This window comes from Mesoplodon densirostris, chromosome 7 (assembly GCF_025265405.1).
Source record: "Mesoplodon densirostris isolate mMesDen1 chromosome 7, mMesDen1 primary haplotype, whole genome shotgun sequence".
In the NCBI taxonomy this organism is placed as follows: Eukaryota; Metazoa; Chordata; class Mammalia; order Artiodactyla; family Ziphiidae; genus Mesoplodon; species Mesoplodon densirostris.
The window spans coordinates 113,729,488-113,750,238 of record NC_082667.1 but is presented as its reverse complement, the minus strand read 5'-3'; the positions used below and the strand labels follow the sequence as shown (position 1 = coordinate 113,750,238).

The 20,751-nt window shown below is 48.6% G+C and overlaps 1 protein-coding gene across 1 annotated transcript in view; it reads right to left on the bottom strand.

Annotated features, from left to right (window-relative positions):
• GRIK4 (glutamate ionotropic receptor kainate type subunit 4) overlaps positions 1-20,751 on the bottom strand; it is a 311,029-nt gene that overhangs the window by 117,351 nt on the left and 172,927 nt on the right. The window contains exon 6 of the mRNA XM_060103224.1: positions 20,170-20,223. Coding sequence (XP_059959207.1) covers positions 20,170-20,223 — 54 coding nt within the window. The remainder of the gene's footprint in view (positions 1-20,169; positions 20,224-20,751) is intronic.

Sequence of the window (20,751 nt, the reverse complement as noted above, 5' to 3'; positions counted from 1 at the left end):
GCAGTACGCGGGCCTCTCACTGCTGTGGCCTCTCCAACTGCGGAGCACAGGTTCCGGACACACAGGCCCAGTGGCCATGGCTCACGGGCCCAGCCGCTCCGCGGCATGTGGGATCTTCCCAGACCGGGGCACGAACCCGTGTCCCCTGCATCGGCAGGCGGACTCTCAACCGCTGCGCCACCAACTTTCCAATCCCACCAGGTCAGGCCTTCATCATTTCTCCTTTGCAGTCGCCCATTAAGCGGACCGCCCCCCTGATCTCGGGAGACGTGGCCACTACATGGCACAACTCCCAGCTGCCGTTCACATCGATGGTAATGTGAATGGCGCCCCCTGGAGTTGAGCCATGTGGCGGTCTCATCAGGAGACGGCAGGATATGGTAGAAAGAGATTTTGAAATAAGACAGTCCTGGGTTCAAATCCTGTCTCGTCACATATTGGTTGGGTGATCTCGGGCAGGCCGGTAACCTCTCTGAATTTCGATCTGCTCACCTGTACAATGCAGACCAGAACATCCACCTTGCAGGGCTAATTCACACAGAGTGCAGTCCATCCTCCATGCTGTCTCTTCTCCTTCCTTCTCCTGGTCTCCACACTCTAGCTGGGTCCTGACAAAGGGAACTGTCTGGCCTGGGGGCTTCTCTTGCCTTCTTCTCTCCCCCCTCACTCTGCAAGAAGATTTCCTTAGCTACTTGCCAAATGAGAAAAGTTTTGCTAAGCAAGTCACCATAAAGTGCTAAATTGCTTGGTGTGGCTATTTTTGGGGAGACAGAAGCCTTGAGTTGAAGCTCCAGATCTTCCAACCATACATAATTCTAACAAAGCAATCATTATAATAATAATAACTGAGACAATTTATTGACCACCAACGGTGTGCCTGGCAGAACTAAGCACTTCACATGCATGATCTCAATCCATCCTTACAGCAGCCGTATGGCACGGGAGTTATTAGCGCCAATTTACAGCGGAAGGAGCAGAGACCCAGAGGAGTGAAGTCGCTTTCCCATGGCCACACAGCTGTAAACAGACCCAGACCCAGTGCTCTATGTGCTTGTATCACTTACTCACCCCCGTGAGTGGGGCACCAAGGGTCAGAGGACACTGTGAGTTCGTGCTGAGTGTGCTGTAGAAGAGCTAGCAAAATAGAGTTAAAATTCATTTCAGAATACACAACTCGACCTTAAGAGCAGTGACTTCTGGTCTAACATTTGCAGCTACAAAATGAACACGGGTAGTCTAAGAGAGTAAAGGGATTACCCAACATCAACTAACTCTCTGCCTGAGAAGGGGCCTGGAGATTGGTGTGGGCTCCAGACTGAGCAACTAAACACTGACCTTGAGAATATGGGAGAGCCGAGGTTCACCCCACACCGTGTCTGTTCAGCATGAAGACCCCCAGGAAGGAATACAAGCCAACAGCAGGTAGCAGGGGGGGAGTATTTAGACATAAATGCAGCATAATTGAAGACATGAATGGCTAAGATGCATAGAGAAGTAGGCAGGTAAAGGCAGCTTCATGAACTTGGCTGACTTCGGCTGAGAGTGCTTCGGGAGCCTCAGTCACCTCTGGTCACCATCATCTGAGCCACAAATGCTTTACTGCTAGCCTGTCTTGCTCATTACTGTATCCCTAGTGCAGAGAAACTTAGTGAAACCAACAGCTGGTTCTTTGGCTTCATTAAATGATTAGGAGAATAATTGTGTTGGAGAGAGTGGGTATGAATTTAGAGTCACAACATTTTAAATCATACACTGTCTATTGGTATTTTGTCCTAGATTTTGTTCCCTGAAATCCCAAAAGCCAATCTTTGCTTTTTATTTATTTATTTATTTATTTTTGCGGTACGCGGGCCTCTCACTGTTGTGGCCTCTCCCGTTGCGGAGCACAGGCTCCGGACGCGCAGGCCCAGCGGCCATGGCTCACGGGCCCAGCCGCTCCGCGGCATGTGGGATCCTCCCGGACCGGGGCACGAACCCGTGTCCCCTGCACCGGCAGGCGGACTCCCAACCACTGCGCCACCAGGGAAGCCCCTGCTTTTTAATTTTTTAATCTCTTTATTCTAGTCTCTTTTCATTAGACAGGACTCCTTGTTATAAAATGGGGGAAATAACACTTCACAGTGTTGGCTGTGAGACTTAAAAGAGATAATACATAGGAAAGTGCTATGTAGATTGGAAATATGACATGAACTCCTTGAATTATTAGTACTATTAGTATAACGATAAAATAGCTCAAGGAAAGCATTTTGCATTCACTTTCAGGCATCATTAACAGGCAATGAGGCAGATGGGGTGGGGAGGGAGCCTCTGTCTTCCCTACAGATTGTGCCACGAAGGGAAGTCTCTCTGCTCTTTCTTGCATAAAATTCTCCCTCAGTTGGCCTGAGAACCTCAACAGCTCCCCTCCTGCCAGGGCCACAGGCAACCTGTAAAAGGTGCCATCCCGATGATGCCTCTACAACCTGTGCAATCTCTTCGGATTCCGCTACCCGGACCCAGTTGGGGTCCTTTGCTCCAGAACTGGTTCGTATCCTTATGGTGGTGTTTCCAGCAGTCTCTCCTGCTTCTCAGCTGCTTTCACCCAAGACTCAGCCTTTCATCTCCTCTGCTCCATGCTCAGCCCTGGCCCCTAATTTCTTGGGAGAGGAGACCAGCAGCCAGCTTTCACCAGAATCACGTCATTTATTAAACATCCATTTATCACTGAGGGTAATAATAACATGAACTTCTTCCATTGGCATGGCTTTACAAGGCATATAAGGCACTGTCCTGTATCCCTCCTGTCCTCCCCAGCACACTTGGTGTGGACAGAACAGGCTTTATTCATATTCCCATTGGATGGGAGAAGAAACTGAAGTGCCTAGGAGTTGCCCGAAAGACAGACACGGGATCAAGATCCGGGTACCTGGCATCCAAGATCTGCGCTTATAATTCCATTCCTCCCTACGGCTCACCCAGCACTAGGCTAGGTCACCAGGACACAGCATGAACTCAAATGCGTGAGCCCTTCACTGAGGTTGTTAATGATTGATACCTGTGAACTTTCTCACCCCGGGAGCACTGAGAACACCAAAAGATTCCAATTTCTTAAGCCATGATTAAGAAGCTGGAATGATGGAAGACATCCTCAAGACGACATCACTCCTACACTTGAACTTCTGATTGTTCCACCCCAATCTAATCCCCTCCCTTGGTTGCCTACCTATGAGGGTGACTGCTATTCACCCATCGTTCAGGCTAGGATCTGGACCTCATCCTCCACTTGTCCCATTCTCACACTCCCCATCTCATCCAGGTATGCATGCATTGTCCCTGGAAACATCTTATCTCCTTAACATCTCTTGAATTTGTCCCCTGCTCTCCATCCCTGTCGCCTCTACCTCAATTCCTACCTTCACCATCTTATTCTTGGACTACAAGAATCATTTGCTCATTTGTCATTTGCTCCCAGGAAGAAGGAAGACAGAGGCCAGGAGGCAGAACCCTCCCACCTCTACCCCAGCAGCTCTGTCTTCATTTTGTCTTTAGAAGACCCTTGCGTTGCTGGGACTAAATAAGTAGTTACTCACTATAAAGCCGAAACCTCAGTAGATCAAACGGACATGAGCAATGGTGGAGGCTTCGTGCTCTCCCCTTGGGCTGGGGGCACCGCTGCTTTTCCGAAGGCCTGCTTCCTCTGTCAGGCCTTGATTCCTCACCTCTGAGGCCCCCTGCACTCAGGATCCACTGATCAGGCCTTCTGTCTACATGTCAGGTACTAAACTTCTCTCTTTCCATGTGCCAACTCATTAGCCTCAGGCATGTAGAGACCCAAGGCACCCCCTCCCCATCTCAGCAGGGGTGCTAGGAGTTGTTGAGGAAGATGAGTGACACTGCCAGTCAGCAGCCTCAGCCTCCTCCCCATTTCGCAGCAGGGCCAGTGAGGGGCTCCTACAGGGGCTGGGCATCTCGCTGTCTACGACACACTCGAGATCACTCAGGAAGTATGTGACTAAGGCAGGACCGGCACCTGAGCCACCGGGCACTCAGACGGGTTCCCACAGCAGGAGGGAAATGTACGTAACAGGAGATTTTTCAGATCTTGGCCATTTTTGCCTCATTCTACAAAAAAACAAAAACAAACAAACAAAACCCTATCCCTGTCAAGGTACATCTCCTTAGTGGCAAGGGGAGGCAAGTCCCAAACAGTGGAGAGCACAAGTGCCAGGGGCACAGAGAGGGGTGGCCCTTCTCTCAGAATGCCTGTCTATTTTCCCAAGTTGCGAGCTGCCTGCAAGCTGAGGCCTGAAAGGTGAGCAGGAGTCAGCAGGTGAGGAGGTGGAGCAGCTTCTAAGACAGAGAAAGGACAGCATGCATGGAGCCCCGAGGAGCAAGCGAGGCAGTGGCTCCGTGTGGGGCCCTGCAAGCCACCCCGTCAGGCTGGGGTGCTGGGCTACAGGGAAGGGTGCAGATAGAGCCCAGAGGTCCGTTCAAAAGAGGCTGCTTTGGACTTTATCCTGGGGGTGATGGGGAGCTATTGCAGGGTTTTAAGCAAAGAGAGGTATCATTAAAAGTGGTTTTAGGGCTTCCCTGGTGGCGCAGTGGTTGAGAGTCCGCCTGCCGATGCAGGGGACGCGGGTTCGTGCCCCGGTCCGGGAAGATCCCACATGCCGCGGAGCGGCTGGGCCCGTGAGCCATGGCCGCTGAGCCTGCACGTCCGGAGCCTGTGCTCCGCAGCGGGAGAGGCCACATCAGTGAGAGGCCCACATACTGCAAAAAAAAAAAAAAAAAAAAAAAAAAAAAAGTGGTTTTAGAAAGATCTTAACTCTGGGCCAAGATAAAAATCCAGCTTTGAAACTCACAGGAGAGGCGTCCACCATGTGGGTGATGGCTGGAGGCTTCAGCTGGATGGGCAGGTGCCATGCTTACCACTGGGCTATGAACGGGGGCTGTCAGCACCACACACACAGGGCCGGGGGAGCCTCAGATGGTGATTAATTGAGCGGTTGTTGCCTTTGACACTGAGGGAAGCCTGATGCTGGGGACAGAGGAGCCCGATTGCTTAATAATAACAACAGCACTTGCCACTCCTAAGGATGCTTGTAATACCATCACACTTAGAATGTCATAATAATAATAATACGATTTGCCGTAATGTCTTTTCTGCTCAGTTTCTTTACGCTTTCCAAACATTCATCACATCCCAAACGCTCTTCTCAGCAGGGCCCAAATTCCTCAGTGCCAGGATCCCCTGAGGTAGCCGCAGCATCCCAAGGGGGCTCAGTTTCCCCTTTGCAGAGCATCGAAGGCGTCGAGGGGCGTGCCCCGCCAGAGCCCCGCAGTGGGCCAGCAGAGGGAACCTGGGTCTACCATCTATATACTGTCAGGGGATGTACCATTTCCCGCCCTAAGAGACTCCAGGGCCTTCCTCCTGCTTCCCTGGCGACATCTCTCCTTGTCTCTCGGTTCACCAGGTGACTGGGGGGAGGGGGAGGGAGCAAATGCAGTAAACGAATTCACATGATTAGTGCATGGAGTAGGCAGGATTCTAAGATGACTCCTGCCAGGATTCCATGCCCCCTCCCACCTCCCACACACAGTCCCTAGGAATGTGACTGTGATGAATTTGACTTCTCTGATTAGGTTATGCTGTATGGCACAGTTGACTTTAAAAGAGGGAGATTATCCAGGCACACTAGCCCTTTAAAAACAGTTTTCTCTGGCTGCTTGCGGAAGAGGAAGTCAAAGAGATTCAAAGTATGAGGAGGCCTGGACTAGAGGGAGATTCTCTGTTGATGAAATGGAGACATCACAGAGGGCGTCATGGCCAAGAAAGGGATGAGATGGAGGGGATGGAGGGGTCATGGGCAAGGACCGGAGAGTGACCTCTGGAAGCTGAGAGTGGTCCCTAGGTAAGAGCTCGGAAGAAAACAGAGATTCCAGTCCTGCAACCGACCACAAGGATATGAATTCTGCCAACAACAGGAATGAACCCGGATGAGGTCCCTGAGTTCCTGATGAGAACGTGGCCACTGACACCTACATTTCAGCCTGAGCAGAGAGCCCAGCCGTGCGGTGCAGACATCTGACCTACAGAGCTGTGAGCCAGTCGCTGGTGAGCTTTAAGCTGCTAGCTTTGTAGTAGTCAGTTTCACAGTAATAGCTAACTCAAACAGCACAGAAAAGCAATAAAGATCAGTTTGCTAAGGAGAGGAAGTGGGTAGGGAGGCAAAGGCAAATTCTCCGCTGGACCACCTGTTGATTGAATGACCTCGGACGAAGCTTTCAGACTTCTCCGGGCCTTACTTCCCTGTTTGGTGGAACTGGAGCCTTGTAGTGATATTTTGAGGATTTAATATCTTGAACACAAATTTCCTAGTATGGTGTCTGGCACATCACTGGAACTCAGGGGACAATGACGATTACAATACCAGGTTGTGGAAATGGGTAGATTTTTATGATCAGACTCTTGATTGTGGATTATTGGGAATTACTGGATCACTGGACAGAGGCGAGGCTGGGGCATCTCTCACTGAATTAATGGGACTATCCGTGACAGAGGTCAAGGCAGGTCTCCCCTCTCCCAAAGCTCTATTAGGCAGAAGGCGCGAGCAGTCAGAGGGGGACGTTTCCATTATGTTTCTAGAAATACTGAGTCAGCGTAGTCCCCAGAGTCTAGTTCTTATTTCAGTTTGATTTATCTCACAGGTGCAGTCTGGTGCAGCCCGTCAGCAACACACACACAGGCATGGATGTGGGAGAGAGAGAGAGAGAGAGAGAGAGAGAGAGAGAGAGAGAAAGGGAGAGAGAGTGTGTGTGTGTATGTGTGTGTGTGTGTGTGTGTGTGTGTGTGTCGTGGCAGATGCAAGGAATGAGCTTCAATTCTATTAAATGGATGATACGCAAATATCTCCAAACTTGGTTCTGGGAGTCCCGTGGGACCTATGTTCACTGTCACGCTGTTTGTCAAACATGAGCAAAGGGGCTGACAGATAATTGGTTCCTCCGACGTCAGGGTTTCTCCACCTCCACCAGGGTTTCCACACCCCCTATTGAACACTCCTTCAGTTTCTACTGATTTTCCTGGCAATATTCATTCTGCTCTCATACCTCTTGCCACAGGCCATTAGGAATCAAGTGTATTTGGAAACTCCTGCCTCACCTTTAATAGACAGGTCTCACTGTGAGGCCCAGGTGCTGGGCTCCTGGTCCCCAATCCAAGCCCTGGCTGGGATTCTCTCTTTAGGCCAGTGATGCCCATCACCTTGAAGGGGAGAATGGTTGAAAGCTATTCAAGTGAGCCTGGAGTGACTCTGGCATTCATGACCGGCTACCACCACAAGAAAGGTGTCAACTTAGGTTCACTTGTGACTCCCATCTTCTTTCTTCACCTGCCTTACGCAGGACAGGGAAATTGGCAATTGGCTGCCTGTGTGGAGTGATGTGAAGGCTCTGAAGGTTTCTCCCCGCCTCAAAATACCTTCTTCACTAAATCTACAGTCTCCCATAGGATCCACTTCCTTGGTAAAGGCTTTGGTTAAAAAGCAAAGGTCGGGCTTCCCTGGTGGTGCAGTGGTTGAGAGTCCGCCTGCTGATGCAGGGGACACGGGTTCGTGCCCCGGTCCGGGAAGATCCCACATGCCGCGGAGCGGCTGGGCCCGCGAGCCACGGCCGCTGAGCCTGTGCGTCCAGAGCCTGTGCTCCGCCACGGGAGAGGCCACAACAGTGAGAGGCCCATGTACCACCAAAAAAAAAAAAAAAAAAAAGCAAAGGTCTAAGGCATTAAGCTGTGTGTTTAGAATATCCCCCTTCCCCCCACCCAACCTAGCTAACTATTAGTTCTTTAAGGCCACTGGGTGTGGCCTCGTCCAGCAAAAGCTTTATATGAGCTTGCCAGGCTCACAGATAATACCCTGTGAATATCTTCATCATCTTAACCCAATCATCTTAAATTTACAATCATCTGTTTGGGTTTGTCTGCCCTCCTACTCTGACCTCCTCAGAGAACGGACTTTTTCATTGTTGCCCCTGACACGCAGCCCAGTAAGTGCTCAATTAATGTTGACCAGTGAATGCACGAAATTTGGAGAGGAGACCTCTCCCCGCCACTCCTGACACTGTGAGAGCTGAGCAAGTCACTTTCCCGCTTCAGTTATTTTCCCTCAACTGTAAAAAGACGAGATTCAGTTAGATGCTCTCAAAGACCCCTCCAAATTCAATGCTGTCATCAGCCATTCACATATTGGCACGAACTGGATTTTCAGTTTGAGGAGGCCCGTCGTCCATCAGGGCTCTGAGGAGGTGGCCTGCATGTGGGACACAGGACAGCTCCTTCTGGGCAAGAGGGTGTGAGAGGACCAGACACTCACGAGCCAGGGGTGCTGCCCATGGGGGTGGGGTGGGGGGGAATAGGACTAGGACAGCAGAGGGCACGGGAGGGACAAGCCAACCAGACAAGGACACTAGAACCATCTGCTTCATGTGTCAGGAGAATCCATCCAGTCATTTACTACAGATTCATCCAATCCATAAAGTTGACAGAATTTAAGAGTTGAAAGGTCTTTGGAGATCCTTTAGTTTATCCCCAGGGGAGAAAGGTCTTGTCCAAGGTCACACGTGGTCAGTTAGTGGGACAGCCAAGACGAGCCCTTGGACCTGCCAATGCCAGCTTCTGATGCTGAAAAGTCCAGCAACTTTGCAGAGCGTACGGAACGTCATCTGACGGGAACCTTCCTCTGCCGGCCCTGGCTTCCCTCTCTCCATTACACGCCCCTGCTCCAACCATGGCAGGCACTGTGCTCTTTCTTTCTCAGGCCTACAATGCTTACCTCTGTGCACACGTCACCCTCCCACGATCCTTTCTAACCTTCCCTCAATAAACCATTCAAAGGAAGCCATATCTGCAAACCTCTCTCCCAGTTCCCAAAAAAGCACTAAATGCTCCCTCCTCTGGGCTTCTACACCTTGCCTTTATAGAGCTCTTCAAGCCACATCCTACTGCTGCTTGCATTCCCAGCACACAGTAGACACGTGATAAATGTTTGCTGAATAAGTGGAGTTGACTTTAAGCATTTTCCATAGGTAAGTCGCTTGATCATGACTAGCTAATCTTTTTTTTTTTTTTGCAGTATGCGGGCCTCTCACTGTTGTGGCCTCTCCCGTTGCGGAGCGCAGGCTCAGCGGCCATGGCTCACGGGCCCAGCCGCTCCACGGCATGTGGGATCCTCCCGGACCGGGGCACGAACCCGCGTCCCCTGCATCGGCAGGCGGACTCTCAACCACTGCGCCACCAGGGAAGCCCACTAATCATTTTGAATCCCATAACTTGGGCCAAGGGACTCCCAACTGTCAGCCAGTTTCCCCAAATGCAAATTCAGAAAATAATTTTCAGTCAATGCTCCCTGAATCTTTTTCCAATTCTCTCTGCCATTTCCCCTGAATACATCCCCCTCTACCAACAGCCTAGTTCAGACAACAGACACAGGAGGGTCGGCAGCCAGAGAGCACACTTCTGGAGTAATAACTTCTCCTTAAGATGCTGTTGTACCCATGTACGCCCAGGAGACATCTGTCACTGCCAGATATGCCACCTCTCCGGGTTTGCATTTGGTAGCAGGGGTACCTGGGAAGCTCAGACAGACACATGGGGAGCTTTCACTCCATTACTCTTTTCCTAGTTGCACTAAAAACACATTCATTCACCAAAGTGTACTGTATTATGCAGAGTGATTCTCTTAAAAGGCACAATAAATATGTAGATAGTCTTAATAATTTTACAATAAACTACACTTTAGAACCAATTGCTCTGGCACTAGAAAGTTGTCCGACTGACGGATTGTAGCTGTTGGCTAGCTGTGTGTGTGTGTGTGGGGGGGGTATGCTTTCAGTAAAAGACCGCAAGATATGAAAGAGGCTCACGCACCGTGGGAACCTTAGTTCTAACTACAATTAGGCGAGAGACCAATTATGAAATGTTTCTGATAACAACTTTGGCGTTTTGGAAAGCTAGAGGCAGTAAACCAGGACACCAAGGTCTAAGCATGAACATACTCAACAGGGAAGTGGGAAAGAGGGGAGAAAAGGGAGTACTGTTTCCTAGCAGCCCCCTGAGGATTAGAAACCTTCCACGTTCCTCACACAATGATGTTATAGGAATTGCCATCCCCATTTTACAAAAGGGAAAACTGAGACTCCAGTAGGTTAACGTGCCATGTGTGCATCTCATGTATGGCAGGGCCCAGATTCAAACTCAAGTCCTCTCTGATCTGAGTCCCCGGCCGCCTCCTTTAAGCCATGTTTCCATCCTCTGTGTCAACACAGCCATGAGGCTCACCAAACCTCAACGGCCAAGTCATGGGGACAGCGGAGAGGACTAGATAATTTCATAATGACCTTGAAAACCTGAAGTAGAGGTTTTGTTTCAAAGACCCTTGGGTTCTGGCTCCAGGAGTCTGGTACCAGGTGCTGGCTTGAAGAGGCCACTTGACCCAGGCTGAACCAGGCCTGGTGTGGCCAGTAAAGAAAGCAGCCCCAGGGGACAGGCCGCTCAGCACAATCAGCCAGACCGTGCTTGTACTCTTCCACCTCTTCCTACCTCTATGGTCAGTCTTGGTGCCAACCCTGGGCCTCAGGTTTCGACACCTCCCTCACCCATCTGAACCCCCTGAAAGATACAGGGGTATCTTAGATCCTGAATGAAACCACCCTTCCCGGTCTTGCACATACTTAACTTCCAATCTGTCCAGCCCAGAATGGAGGAAGGGCATTCCAGACCGAGTAGGTACCATGTGGGCTATGAAAATGCCAAGGCATCCTCGGGAAAGGGGTGAGGGCTGGGCCCAGCTCCTCCTGGCTAAGCTGTGGAACTTTATGCTCATGGGCTTAGTTGGGATGAGCTAATTCCTACTGGATGAAGGAGATGAGCCATCTCACCTGGCCAGCCCTCCTAGTCCAAGAACTCTATCATGTCATGAACTTCTCCATTCATTGACTCAATAAATATCTATTGAGTGCCTACTGTGTGCCAGTAGGTGACTGGGGTACAGTGATGGACAAGTGATGGTCTTGCCTTTATGAAGTCCAAAGTCTGGTGGAGAGGTCAGATATAGCAGGAGGAATTCCCACGAGATGGATGCTACAAAATACAGAAGACAAGGTGCTGTGAGAGTGTGTAACAGCAGGCTCAACACAGCGGGTGTCAGGGGAAAGTTCCTTGAGGAAGTGACATTTAAGGAAGACCGAAAAGATGAATAGGGTTGGGCTTCCCTGGTGGCGCAGTGGTTGAGAGTCCGCCTGCCAATGAAAGCTTACACCAAGCCAGCACTTGGCCCCTTCTCTCTAGATTCCCCAAGGGAAAAACTCTGAGATGCCGGTGCCTCTATACAAACAGCACAAATGGCCCACTACCCTCCAGCATGCTGGTGGTGGCATCAAGAGCATGGCGCTCTAGCCTTACCTGTGGCAGGAAAATGAAACGGTGGTCACCACATCCAGCGAGCCATGCTGCCTGCAATGCCGGTGGCAGCCCAGGTGGCCCACCGACCATACAGCCCCCTGCTTCCGGTGCCCATTTCCTACCTTTCCTTGACATTTCATGATTCTGGCCCTGACCCTGAATCTCCACACTTCTCCCTGCCAAGGCAGCAGCTCCCTCCTTTGGCACAGGGCTCATCTGTGCTCGCTGACAATACATTAGGGTGATTTTCTTTTCTTTATTAGGCAGTGACTACAGATCTCCCTGGGTTCATTAGTAGCTGGATAATCCTCCCAGATTTATTAGCTCAAATTGCACTTCCTCCTTCACCTCTTCTCTTCAGATGGCACCTCTGCTGTCCCAGCAGCCGACGGGGCTTTGCCCAAAGGCCCTTAATTCTTCACGTCCTTTATCCAAACCACCATCAGTCTTGCGGAACAACGGTTCCTGCAGCCAAAGCCGGAGGCTGACTGGAGGACAGAGACACCTTCCAGACTAAAGAGCGGAATGAGCACAGAGAATCTATACCTGTCCAGTGCAGTCCCCACCTGGAAGCGCCAGACAGGACCGTCAGGCCAGCAGCCCACCTGGGCAAGAGCATTCGAGGTGCAGACCCTTTTAGTTATAAGGGACCTGATGCCTTTATAATGAAGTGCGGATCTCCATGGACACGGTCAGTTAGCCTCTAAACAGACATGCCAGGGCTTGGGGTGCTAATTGCTTTTCCAGCATACGCCAAAGAGACATATGATGATCATGAATCATTTAATAATGTGGCAGATATGGGTAGCCGATCAGCACACTCATTTCCTCTTCTCCCTGGACACATGCTACATGATGTTTCCCCATCTCACTTTCGGTAGGTGGGAGTATGTGACTAAATTCTCGCCAGTGGGATTGTGAGGGGAAATACTATGTGCCACTTCCTGGCCCCAAAAGCCCTCCTGTGTCTGATCCTTTATGTTTTTCCCCATTCCTGGCCTCTCAGAGGACACATTAGAAGCTAGAAGCTGCCTGCGCCCCCAGATGACCTTCTGGAAGGCTGCCTGATGAACAGGAACACACCTGGGGGACTTCAGTTGAGTGAGAAATATATATCTAATGTGTGAAGCCATGGGATTGGGGTTTATCTGTTAAAGCAGTTGGCATTGCCTACTGGATACAAAGTGTTATCCATTGCTATGTTTTAATTTTACCAAAATTTCTTGAGATGGATATTATTATTCACATTTTACATATGAGGAAACTGAGGCCCCCAAGAGCATCAGGGTGCACAGCTAGGAAGCTCCTGAACTGGGCATTTTCACCAGGTCTGATGGACTCAGGGACTGGTTTTTACACACCAGCTTCTTTCTCCCATTATAAAGCTTCTTAGTCAGGACTCTCAACTTCAGCCATGTGGTCTTGCTTCTTACAGTTGGAAAACTCCAAATAGAAATAAGAAACACATCTGAACACTTCACACCATTAAGATGGCTATTATCATAAAAACAAAAAATAACAGGTTTTGGTAGGATGTGAAGGAACTCAAACCCTCATACCTGACTGGTGGGAATAAAAACGGTACGGCTAGAAAGGAGTGTGGCTGTTCCTAAAAAATTAAACATAGAATTACCATATGATCCAGGAATTTCACTACTAGATGTATACCCAAGAGGATTGAAAGCAGGACTCGATCAGGTATTTGTTCACCTATGTTCATTGCAGCACTATTCATAATAGACAAAAGGAAGAAGCAGGGGGCTTCCCTGGTGGCGCAGTGGTTGAGAGTCCCCTGCCTGCCGATGCAGGGGACACGGGTTCGTGCCCCGGTCTGGGAAGATCCTACATGCCGTGGAGCGGCTGGGCCCATGAGCCATGGCCGCTGAGCCTGCGCATCCGGAGCCTGTGCTCCACAACGGGAGAGGCCACAACAGTGAGAGGCCCGTGTACCACAAAACAAACAAACAAACAAACAAACAAATACCCTTCCTTATTAAAAAAAAAAGTTAAAGAGCTTCTGTTTGGGGTAATGAAAAAGTTTTAGAAATAGGTAGTGATGATGGTTGCACAACATTGTAAATGTAATTAATGCCACTTAATTGTAAACTTAAAAATGGTTAAAATGGCAAATCTTATGTTACATATATTTTACCACAGTAAAAACGTTCAAAAAACAAAGAAAGCAACAAATCTGGATAAAGGCAGGAACCAATTTTCGAGGTCACTCATGCATCTGTGTCCTTTGTGTCTTTGCAGAATACTTTTCTTGTTCACCTTGCTTTGTCCCTTATTTGGTCCACCCTACTTTGGCCTGGACTCTGGACCCCTTACCTTGGCCAACCACCTCCTTCTCGTTCCTCTCCAGATCCCTGCCCAGGTGCATATCCTGGTTCTCAATTTACCATAAAAGTTCTCATGATTTGGACCCCAGGAGCTGACCCTCTGGCTGGGTTCCCACCTTAGCCATGTGCCTTCAGGTGACCCATTCCTACCTGTTGATCAGAGGTTTGTTCCCCTGATGGGACTGACCCCTGACCCATCAGAACCAGAAGCAGGGGCAAGAAGCTGTTTCACGGATCAAACCTCTGACACTAGCACAAACTACCCCAGATTCTATTTCGAAATAGATATATAAATAAAAGACCTGGATATTTGTTTGCTGTTTGCTATGACTGTCTGCCCTCAACAGCTACCAACTTCCTGTCCGTGACTTCTTCCTTTGTTCTGCAGCGAGTCTGTCCCTGTTCCTGGGTCTCTGCCCTCTTGCTGAAGTGTCTCGCACATTGGTCACACACCTCACTGAGCCTGGGCTCCCACTGGACCCCCAGACCTGGCTCTTCCCTGGACCTGTGGAGTTCCTCCCCGGCTCTTCCCGTCATAGCTGCAGGATCCTCCCAGCCAGCCTCAGCTCTCCTGGCCCAACGTCTCCTTGCATCAGTCACCTCCGTCACTCAAAGCTCAAGGCTGGCACACTCACTCTCCCTGCTGGCCAGACCCCGATAGAAAGAAACTGTGCTTTCTAGAAGGTCAAAATGAATTGATGGTTTAGAAGTCTGATTCATGATGGCTATTTCTGTCCCAACTCTTGTGACGGATAATCAACTGATGGAGCCCAGAGCAGTCAAACAAACCCATTGATTACAGATGCCCTAAATCCATCTTAACACCTGGTGGGACAGAGGTATGAAGACCTGACCAATTACTCAGTAATTACTGATACCAGCAAACCCTACAATGGTGATGCACAGTAACTGAACTACCTAGTTCTAGTCATTCTCTGGAAATCAATAAAATGGCATTTTAGGAGTCACTTTTATAGGCCATTAGAGGCTGGGCAGCAAAATAAATATCTCCAGCTCTTTTCAGTATATGGGAAGCACAAATAGGACTTTTTAAAATAATACCTTGGGCCTCCCTGGTGGCGCAAGTGGTTGAGAGTCCACCTGCCGATGCAGGGGATACGGGTTCGTGCCCCGGTCTGGGAGGATCCCATATGCCGCGGGGCGGCTGGGCCTGTGGGCCATGGCCGCTGAGCCTGCGCGTCCGGAGCCTGTGCTCCGCAACGGGGGAGGCCACAGCAGTGAGAGGCCCGCATACCGCAAAAAAAAATAAATAAATAAAAAATAAAATAAAATAAAATAATACCTTCCCTTTACTAAACTTGTACTGTGAGTCAGTTTCTGTGTGGGTATTATCTGCTGAGGCAGGTGTTATTAGTGTCCAACAGCTGATGAGGTCACTGAGGCTCAGAGAGATTGAGTAACTTGCACAGGATCACACAGCTGATCGCTAATCAAACTGGAATTCTTAGTCATGTCTATGAATGGCAAAGCCCACACCTTTGTGCTAACTCTCAAAAAGCTAATCTGAGTGCCCGCTGCATCACTGTGGCAGAATTCAGAGAGATGGGACATGATGGGGATCCTTGAGGAATTCAGAGAAGAAATAAATAAAAATTAAAGTCTAGGTGGCACCTGTATTTGGGGAAAGGGACTGGAGAAGCACAGAGGCTCACTTATGAACCTCTACATAAAGCCCCTAATGCTCTGGCCCAAGACTCCAACAGCAACTGGGCAGAAAGAATGGACTTAAAAATAGTTTTTTTACTCCTCATAGAGGTCTGTCCCTTTCAGAGAGCCAAGGCACTAATGAGAAGCATCCAGCATATTCTCTCACTGACTGATTTTTGCAACAGCTTTGCTTCTATTTTCTTGGCTATTACTCAGCCATCATCATTCATGCAGTTACTTTTCTGATTTCCTCTTGCAAACTTACAAACCGTGTGAATCCTGTTAATTCCAAGTTGAAAGAACTCTCTGACTGAGGCACGCTCCCAAAGCTCATCTCATTCTGTGCCCACCCAAGAAGGACAAAAGCTCTTTGAAAGCTGAAAGTATCGGAGTGTTACCAAAAAAATACAGTGCCTTAGCATATGGTATTTGTTCTTCTCTTTCTGGCTTACTTCACTCTGTATGACAGGCTCTAGGTCCATCCACCTCACTACAAATAACTCAACTTCGTTCCTTTTTATGGCTGAGTAATGTTCCATTGTATGTATGTGCCACACCTTTATCCATTCATCTGTTGATGGACATTTAGGTTGCTTCCATGTCCTGGCTATTGTAAATAGTGCTGCAATGAACATTGTGATACACGTATCTTTTTGAATTATGGTTTTCTCAGGGTATATGCCTTGTAGTGGGATTGCTGGGTCATATGGTAGTTCTATTTTTAGTTTTATAAGGAACCTCCATACTGTTCTCCACAGTGGTTGTATCAATTTACATTCCCACCAACAGTGCAGGAGGGTTCCCTTTTCACCACACTCTTTCCAGCATTTATTGTTTCTAGATTTTTTGATAATGGCCATTCTGACCAGTGTGAGGTGATACCTCATTGTAGTGTTGATTTGCATATCTCTAATAATTAGTGATGTTGAGCATCTTTTCATGTGCCTCTTGGCCATCTGTAATGGGATCTAAAAAAAAAATGGTACTGATGAACCTAGTGGCAGGGCAGGACATAGACATAGAGAATGGACTAGAGGACACGGGGTGGGAGGGGGAAGCTGGGGTGAAGTGAGAGTATCATCGACATATATACGCTACCAAATGTAAAATAGATAGCTAGTGGGAAGCAGCCTCATAGCACAGGGAGATCAGCTCGGTGCTTTGTGATGACCTAGAGGGGTGGGATAGGGAGGGTGGGAGGGAGAAACAAGATGGAGGGGATATGGGGATATATGTATGCATATGGCTGATTCACTTTGTTGTACAACCAAAACTAACACAGTATTGTGAAGCAATTATACTCCAATAAAGATCTATTAAAAAAAATACAGTGCCTTCAAAACATATAGTACTTGGCAATTTATAATGCAGTTTTCTTTATCCTCACAACAACCCCGTGAGATTTTATTATCCCCACTTTACAAAGGAGAAAGCTGGGGCTCAGAGAGTCAACGTGACTCCCCCAAAGTCACACAGTGAGTATAAGGCAGAGTGACCCAGGTCTCCTGACTTCACAGGCCAGTGCTTTCTCCACAAGATTCATCACCATAATCATTATTACCGTGTTTGAGAGGAGGGAGTGGTGGGTTGCAGCGCGGGTGACACTTTCTTAAACATCTCCAGGCCAAGCAACCGCGCATCAATCTCATTACCGTCCTGGGAACTTATCTTCCAAAAGACTAGCCTCCTTCACTCTGCAAAGACACCCCCGTGACTCCTTGATGTCCCGCTCCTTCCTCCTCTGCTGCCCTGGCTAACTGACATGGGGGGTGTCCCTGGCAGGTGGGCACAAGGCAGGTGGCCCCTGGCTTGCCTTTTCCCCCTCCTCCCCTCTACTTCCCAGGCTCCCCAGATGGAACACAATTGGAGTTTCATCTCTCTCTATTCTTCTGCTAACTTGCTGGGCTCCCCCAGACGCCTCCTTACTTAGGCAAATGCTTTTGCATTGCTCTGGGAATAGTCTAATCCTTTTCTACCCTTTTCCATGTTAATGCTGTGATTTACAGCAGCAGTGTTAGAGAGGAAAAAATAAATAAATAAGCAAACAAAGAAGTTCCTCGTGCTTTACATTTTGAGGGGTAGTGACTGGGAGGGGGCGTGAGGGGGACTTCTGGGGCTCTAGCAATGGGCTATTTCTGGATCAGGGTTCTGCTGACACAGGTGTGCTCACCTGGAGAATGTTCATTCAGCTGTGCACATAGGATTTGTGTGGCCTTCTATATGTATGCTAGACCTCAGTGGAAAAATTCTAACAACGGAACAGGCAGGTTTGTGGTGGGGCAAGCTGGCCATGGAGGGAGTCCCTACACCAGAAAAGCAGCTATACTGGATTCTTCGAGGGGCCTTTCAACCCTGAAAGCAAAGGCCTGTAGGATGCTGCAGGGGGAACAATTCCACAGCAGCCCAAAGAAAGGGCTGTTCACGATACTACAGCTGGAAAAGGACAGGGACCACAGAATCCCAGCTCATCTCTTTGGGCAGGGCATCTCCTCAACCTCGCAGGACATTTCAGGAGACTTGGCCCTTAAATCCCGGAAGGGACACTGCACAATCACCTAGGTTACCCTACCACAAAGAAAGGCTTAACTTCTAGGTAACCTTTTTTTTTTTGTTTGCGGTACGTGGGCCTCTCACTGTTGTGGCCTCTCCCGCTGCGGAGCACAGGCTCCGGACGCACAGGCTCAGTGGCCATGGCTCACGGGCCCAGCCGCTCCGCGGCATGTGGGATCTTCCTGGACCGGGGCACGAACCCACGTCTCCTGCATCGGCAGGCGGACTCCCAACCACTGCGCCACCAGGGAAGCCCCTAGGTAACCTTTTTCATTGTAAGATTCAAGAGTCATAACGGTGAGGTTGAATTCTGCCCCCTAAGCACAGCAAGGATCTTGCATTGATACCTGCCTTACATCTTTTAAGTAGGTTACTTTCATGAATGGCTACAAATAGACAAATGAATAATAATTAACTGGCACGCCCATTCCTGGAGCAGTCCATACGTTTGACGTCCCTCAAATCTCCAGGTATGTGAATATGCTGTTCCTCATCCCAGAATGTTCTTCCCTTCTTTGTTTGTCTAGGAAAAAGCCTACCTGTCTTTCAGGGTGTAGCTTAAAGGCCCCGTCTTCTGTGAAGCACTTCCTGCCTGCTCCAGGTAGAGCAAGTGACCCCTGCTCTAGGGTCTAAAGCATTTTGTGTACATGTCTCATAGAATTTGCCACTATGCAATAGGACAGGTACCTTGCAATAGGTTTTTCCTGGGCCGGCTTGGTTTCTTATTCCCATTTTAATCCCGAATGCCTGGCCTGGGCTCCTGTTTCATCAAAGCACGTCTGGATGAAGGGGCTATTTAAATGATCTGGATATCTCGTGCATTTATACAATAAATAAGGGCATAAAATAATTAAACCTCTTCTCTGAATGACTGTTTATAACAGCTCTATCTGTAATAGCCAAAAACTGGAAACTGTGTCTCTCCATAGGTGGATAGTTAAGGAAACTGGTACATCCACACCAAGAAATATGACTCGGCAATAATAAAGGGCAAACTATTGATTTATGCAACACCTTTGATGGATCTTGAGGGCAGTACTCTGAGTGAAAAAAAGTTAACCTCAAAGGTCATTTACTCATGATTCCATTTATATAAAATTAGAAAATTTAGAAATAGAGAACAGGTTAGCAGTTGCTAGAGGTTAGAGATGGTGGGAAAAGGGAAGTGGGTGTGACTATAAAATGGTAGCTTGAGGGAGATCTTTGTGGTAATGAAATAGTTTTGTATCCTGATGGCAGTAGGAGTTACACACATCTACACATGTCTTAATAGCTTTGATACTTTGATATCCTGGTTTTGATATTTACTGTAATAATGTAAGATGTAACCATTAGAGAAAAATGGGTTAAAGGTACATGGTACCTCTCTGTATTATCTTTGCAGCTTCCTGTGAATCTATAATAATCTCAAAACAAGAAGTTATAATTTTTTTAAACCTGTTCTCTGAGGTTCTTTCTACTCTCTAACTGAGTGTGTCTATACTTCACAACAACCTTTCACATCTCTTAATGTTTTACAATTTCAAAATACTTACACGCAGATTAAATTACATCATTTCAAAATGATGGCAACTCCATAACGTAGCTGTCCTTATGCCCATTTTACAGATAAGGAAACCAAGGCTCAGTGCTTGTTGAAGGGTACACAGTTGGTACGTGACAAAAATAGTGCTCCAACCTGACTCAATAAAATTTCTACAGAACTGTCTTCTCAGCTGCAAAACAAGGGGATTTGGCAAAAATGGCCTCTGGAGGTGTATCCAGTTATAACACCTTTGTACGTAGGACATGCATACTTTTTGTGCTCTAGCTTTCCTACTTCTGAGCCAGCCAGCATAAGGGTCTGGCACTGTAGAGACTGGATGGCAGGCCAGTAACTGGACCTATAGAGGAGAGCATCCATCAGAGGGCTCAGTGCTATGTTGCTGGTGGCATCTGAATGGAGGCATTAGATTCCCCAAATTTCCATTCTCTCCAGGCTAAGAACTGTTGGGATGAGAATCCCAGTGGCTCCTGGGTTTCCATGTCTCTCAGATGCCCTGCCTCTCTGGCTGGCTTCTGCTCCTGTTCCATTTTCCCTACTTCCCATCTCCCGGGCTTCATTCCGTCACACCCCACTGACCCTAATTAATGATACTCTCTATGCCAAGGAGGTGAGCTGTGAAAACGTCTTACCAGATTAGTGAAGATGTATGTGTAATAGGCTGACACCATCCCTAGTTCCGCTGCCTGCAAAGGGAAGAGAAGGAGATTAGAGAGGAAAATAAAAACCCGCTGGAAGTGCATGAGCTGGGAGGGCTCCAAGTGTCTGCCCTTGGTCTGGCCCACTACCCTTCAGCACCAGCAGCCTAGAACATCTTGATTGTTTCTCACATTGCCCTCGACCTTGGAGGATGGAGCACAGAAACCCTGGCCTCTAGAGTAGGGTCCCTCCCCCTCCACCCCACCCCCCACCCCTGCAGTGACGCTCCTAGTAGCTGATCGTCTCAGGTAAAACACATTCCCATGGATATAACTGGGTATTTTGGAAACCAAAGTGACTTTATGGGAAGTGAAACAAATAATAAAACAGACTATCATAATTATCCCCACAACCATTAACAATACCAATGGCTAACACTCACTCACTGCTCAGTCTGCACCAAGCACTAGAAAGCATTTTACTTGGGTCAAGCTGATGAGGTAGGCACTATTACTCCTTCACCACCCCCACTGACAGCTGAGGAAACTGAAGCACCAAAGGCTGTGCAACTTGTC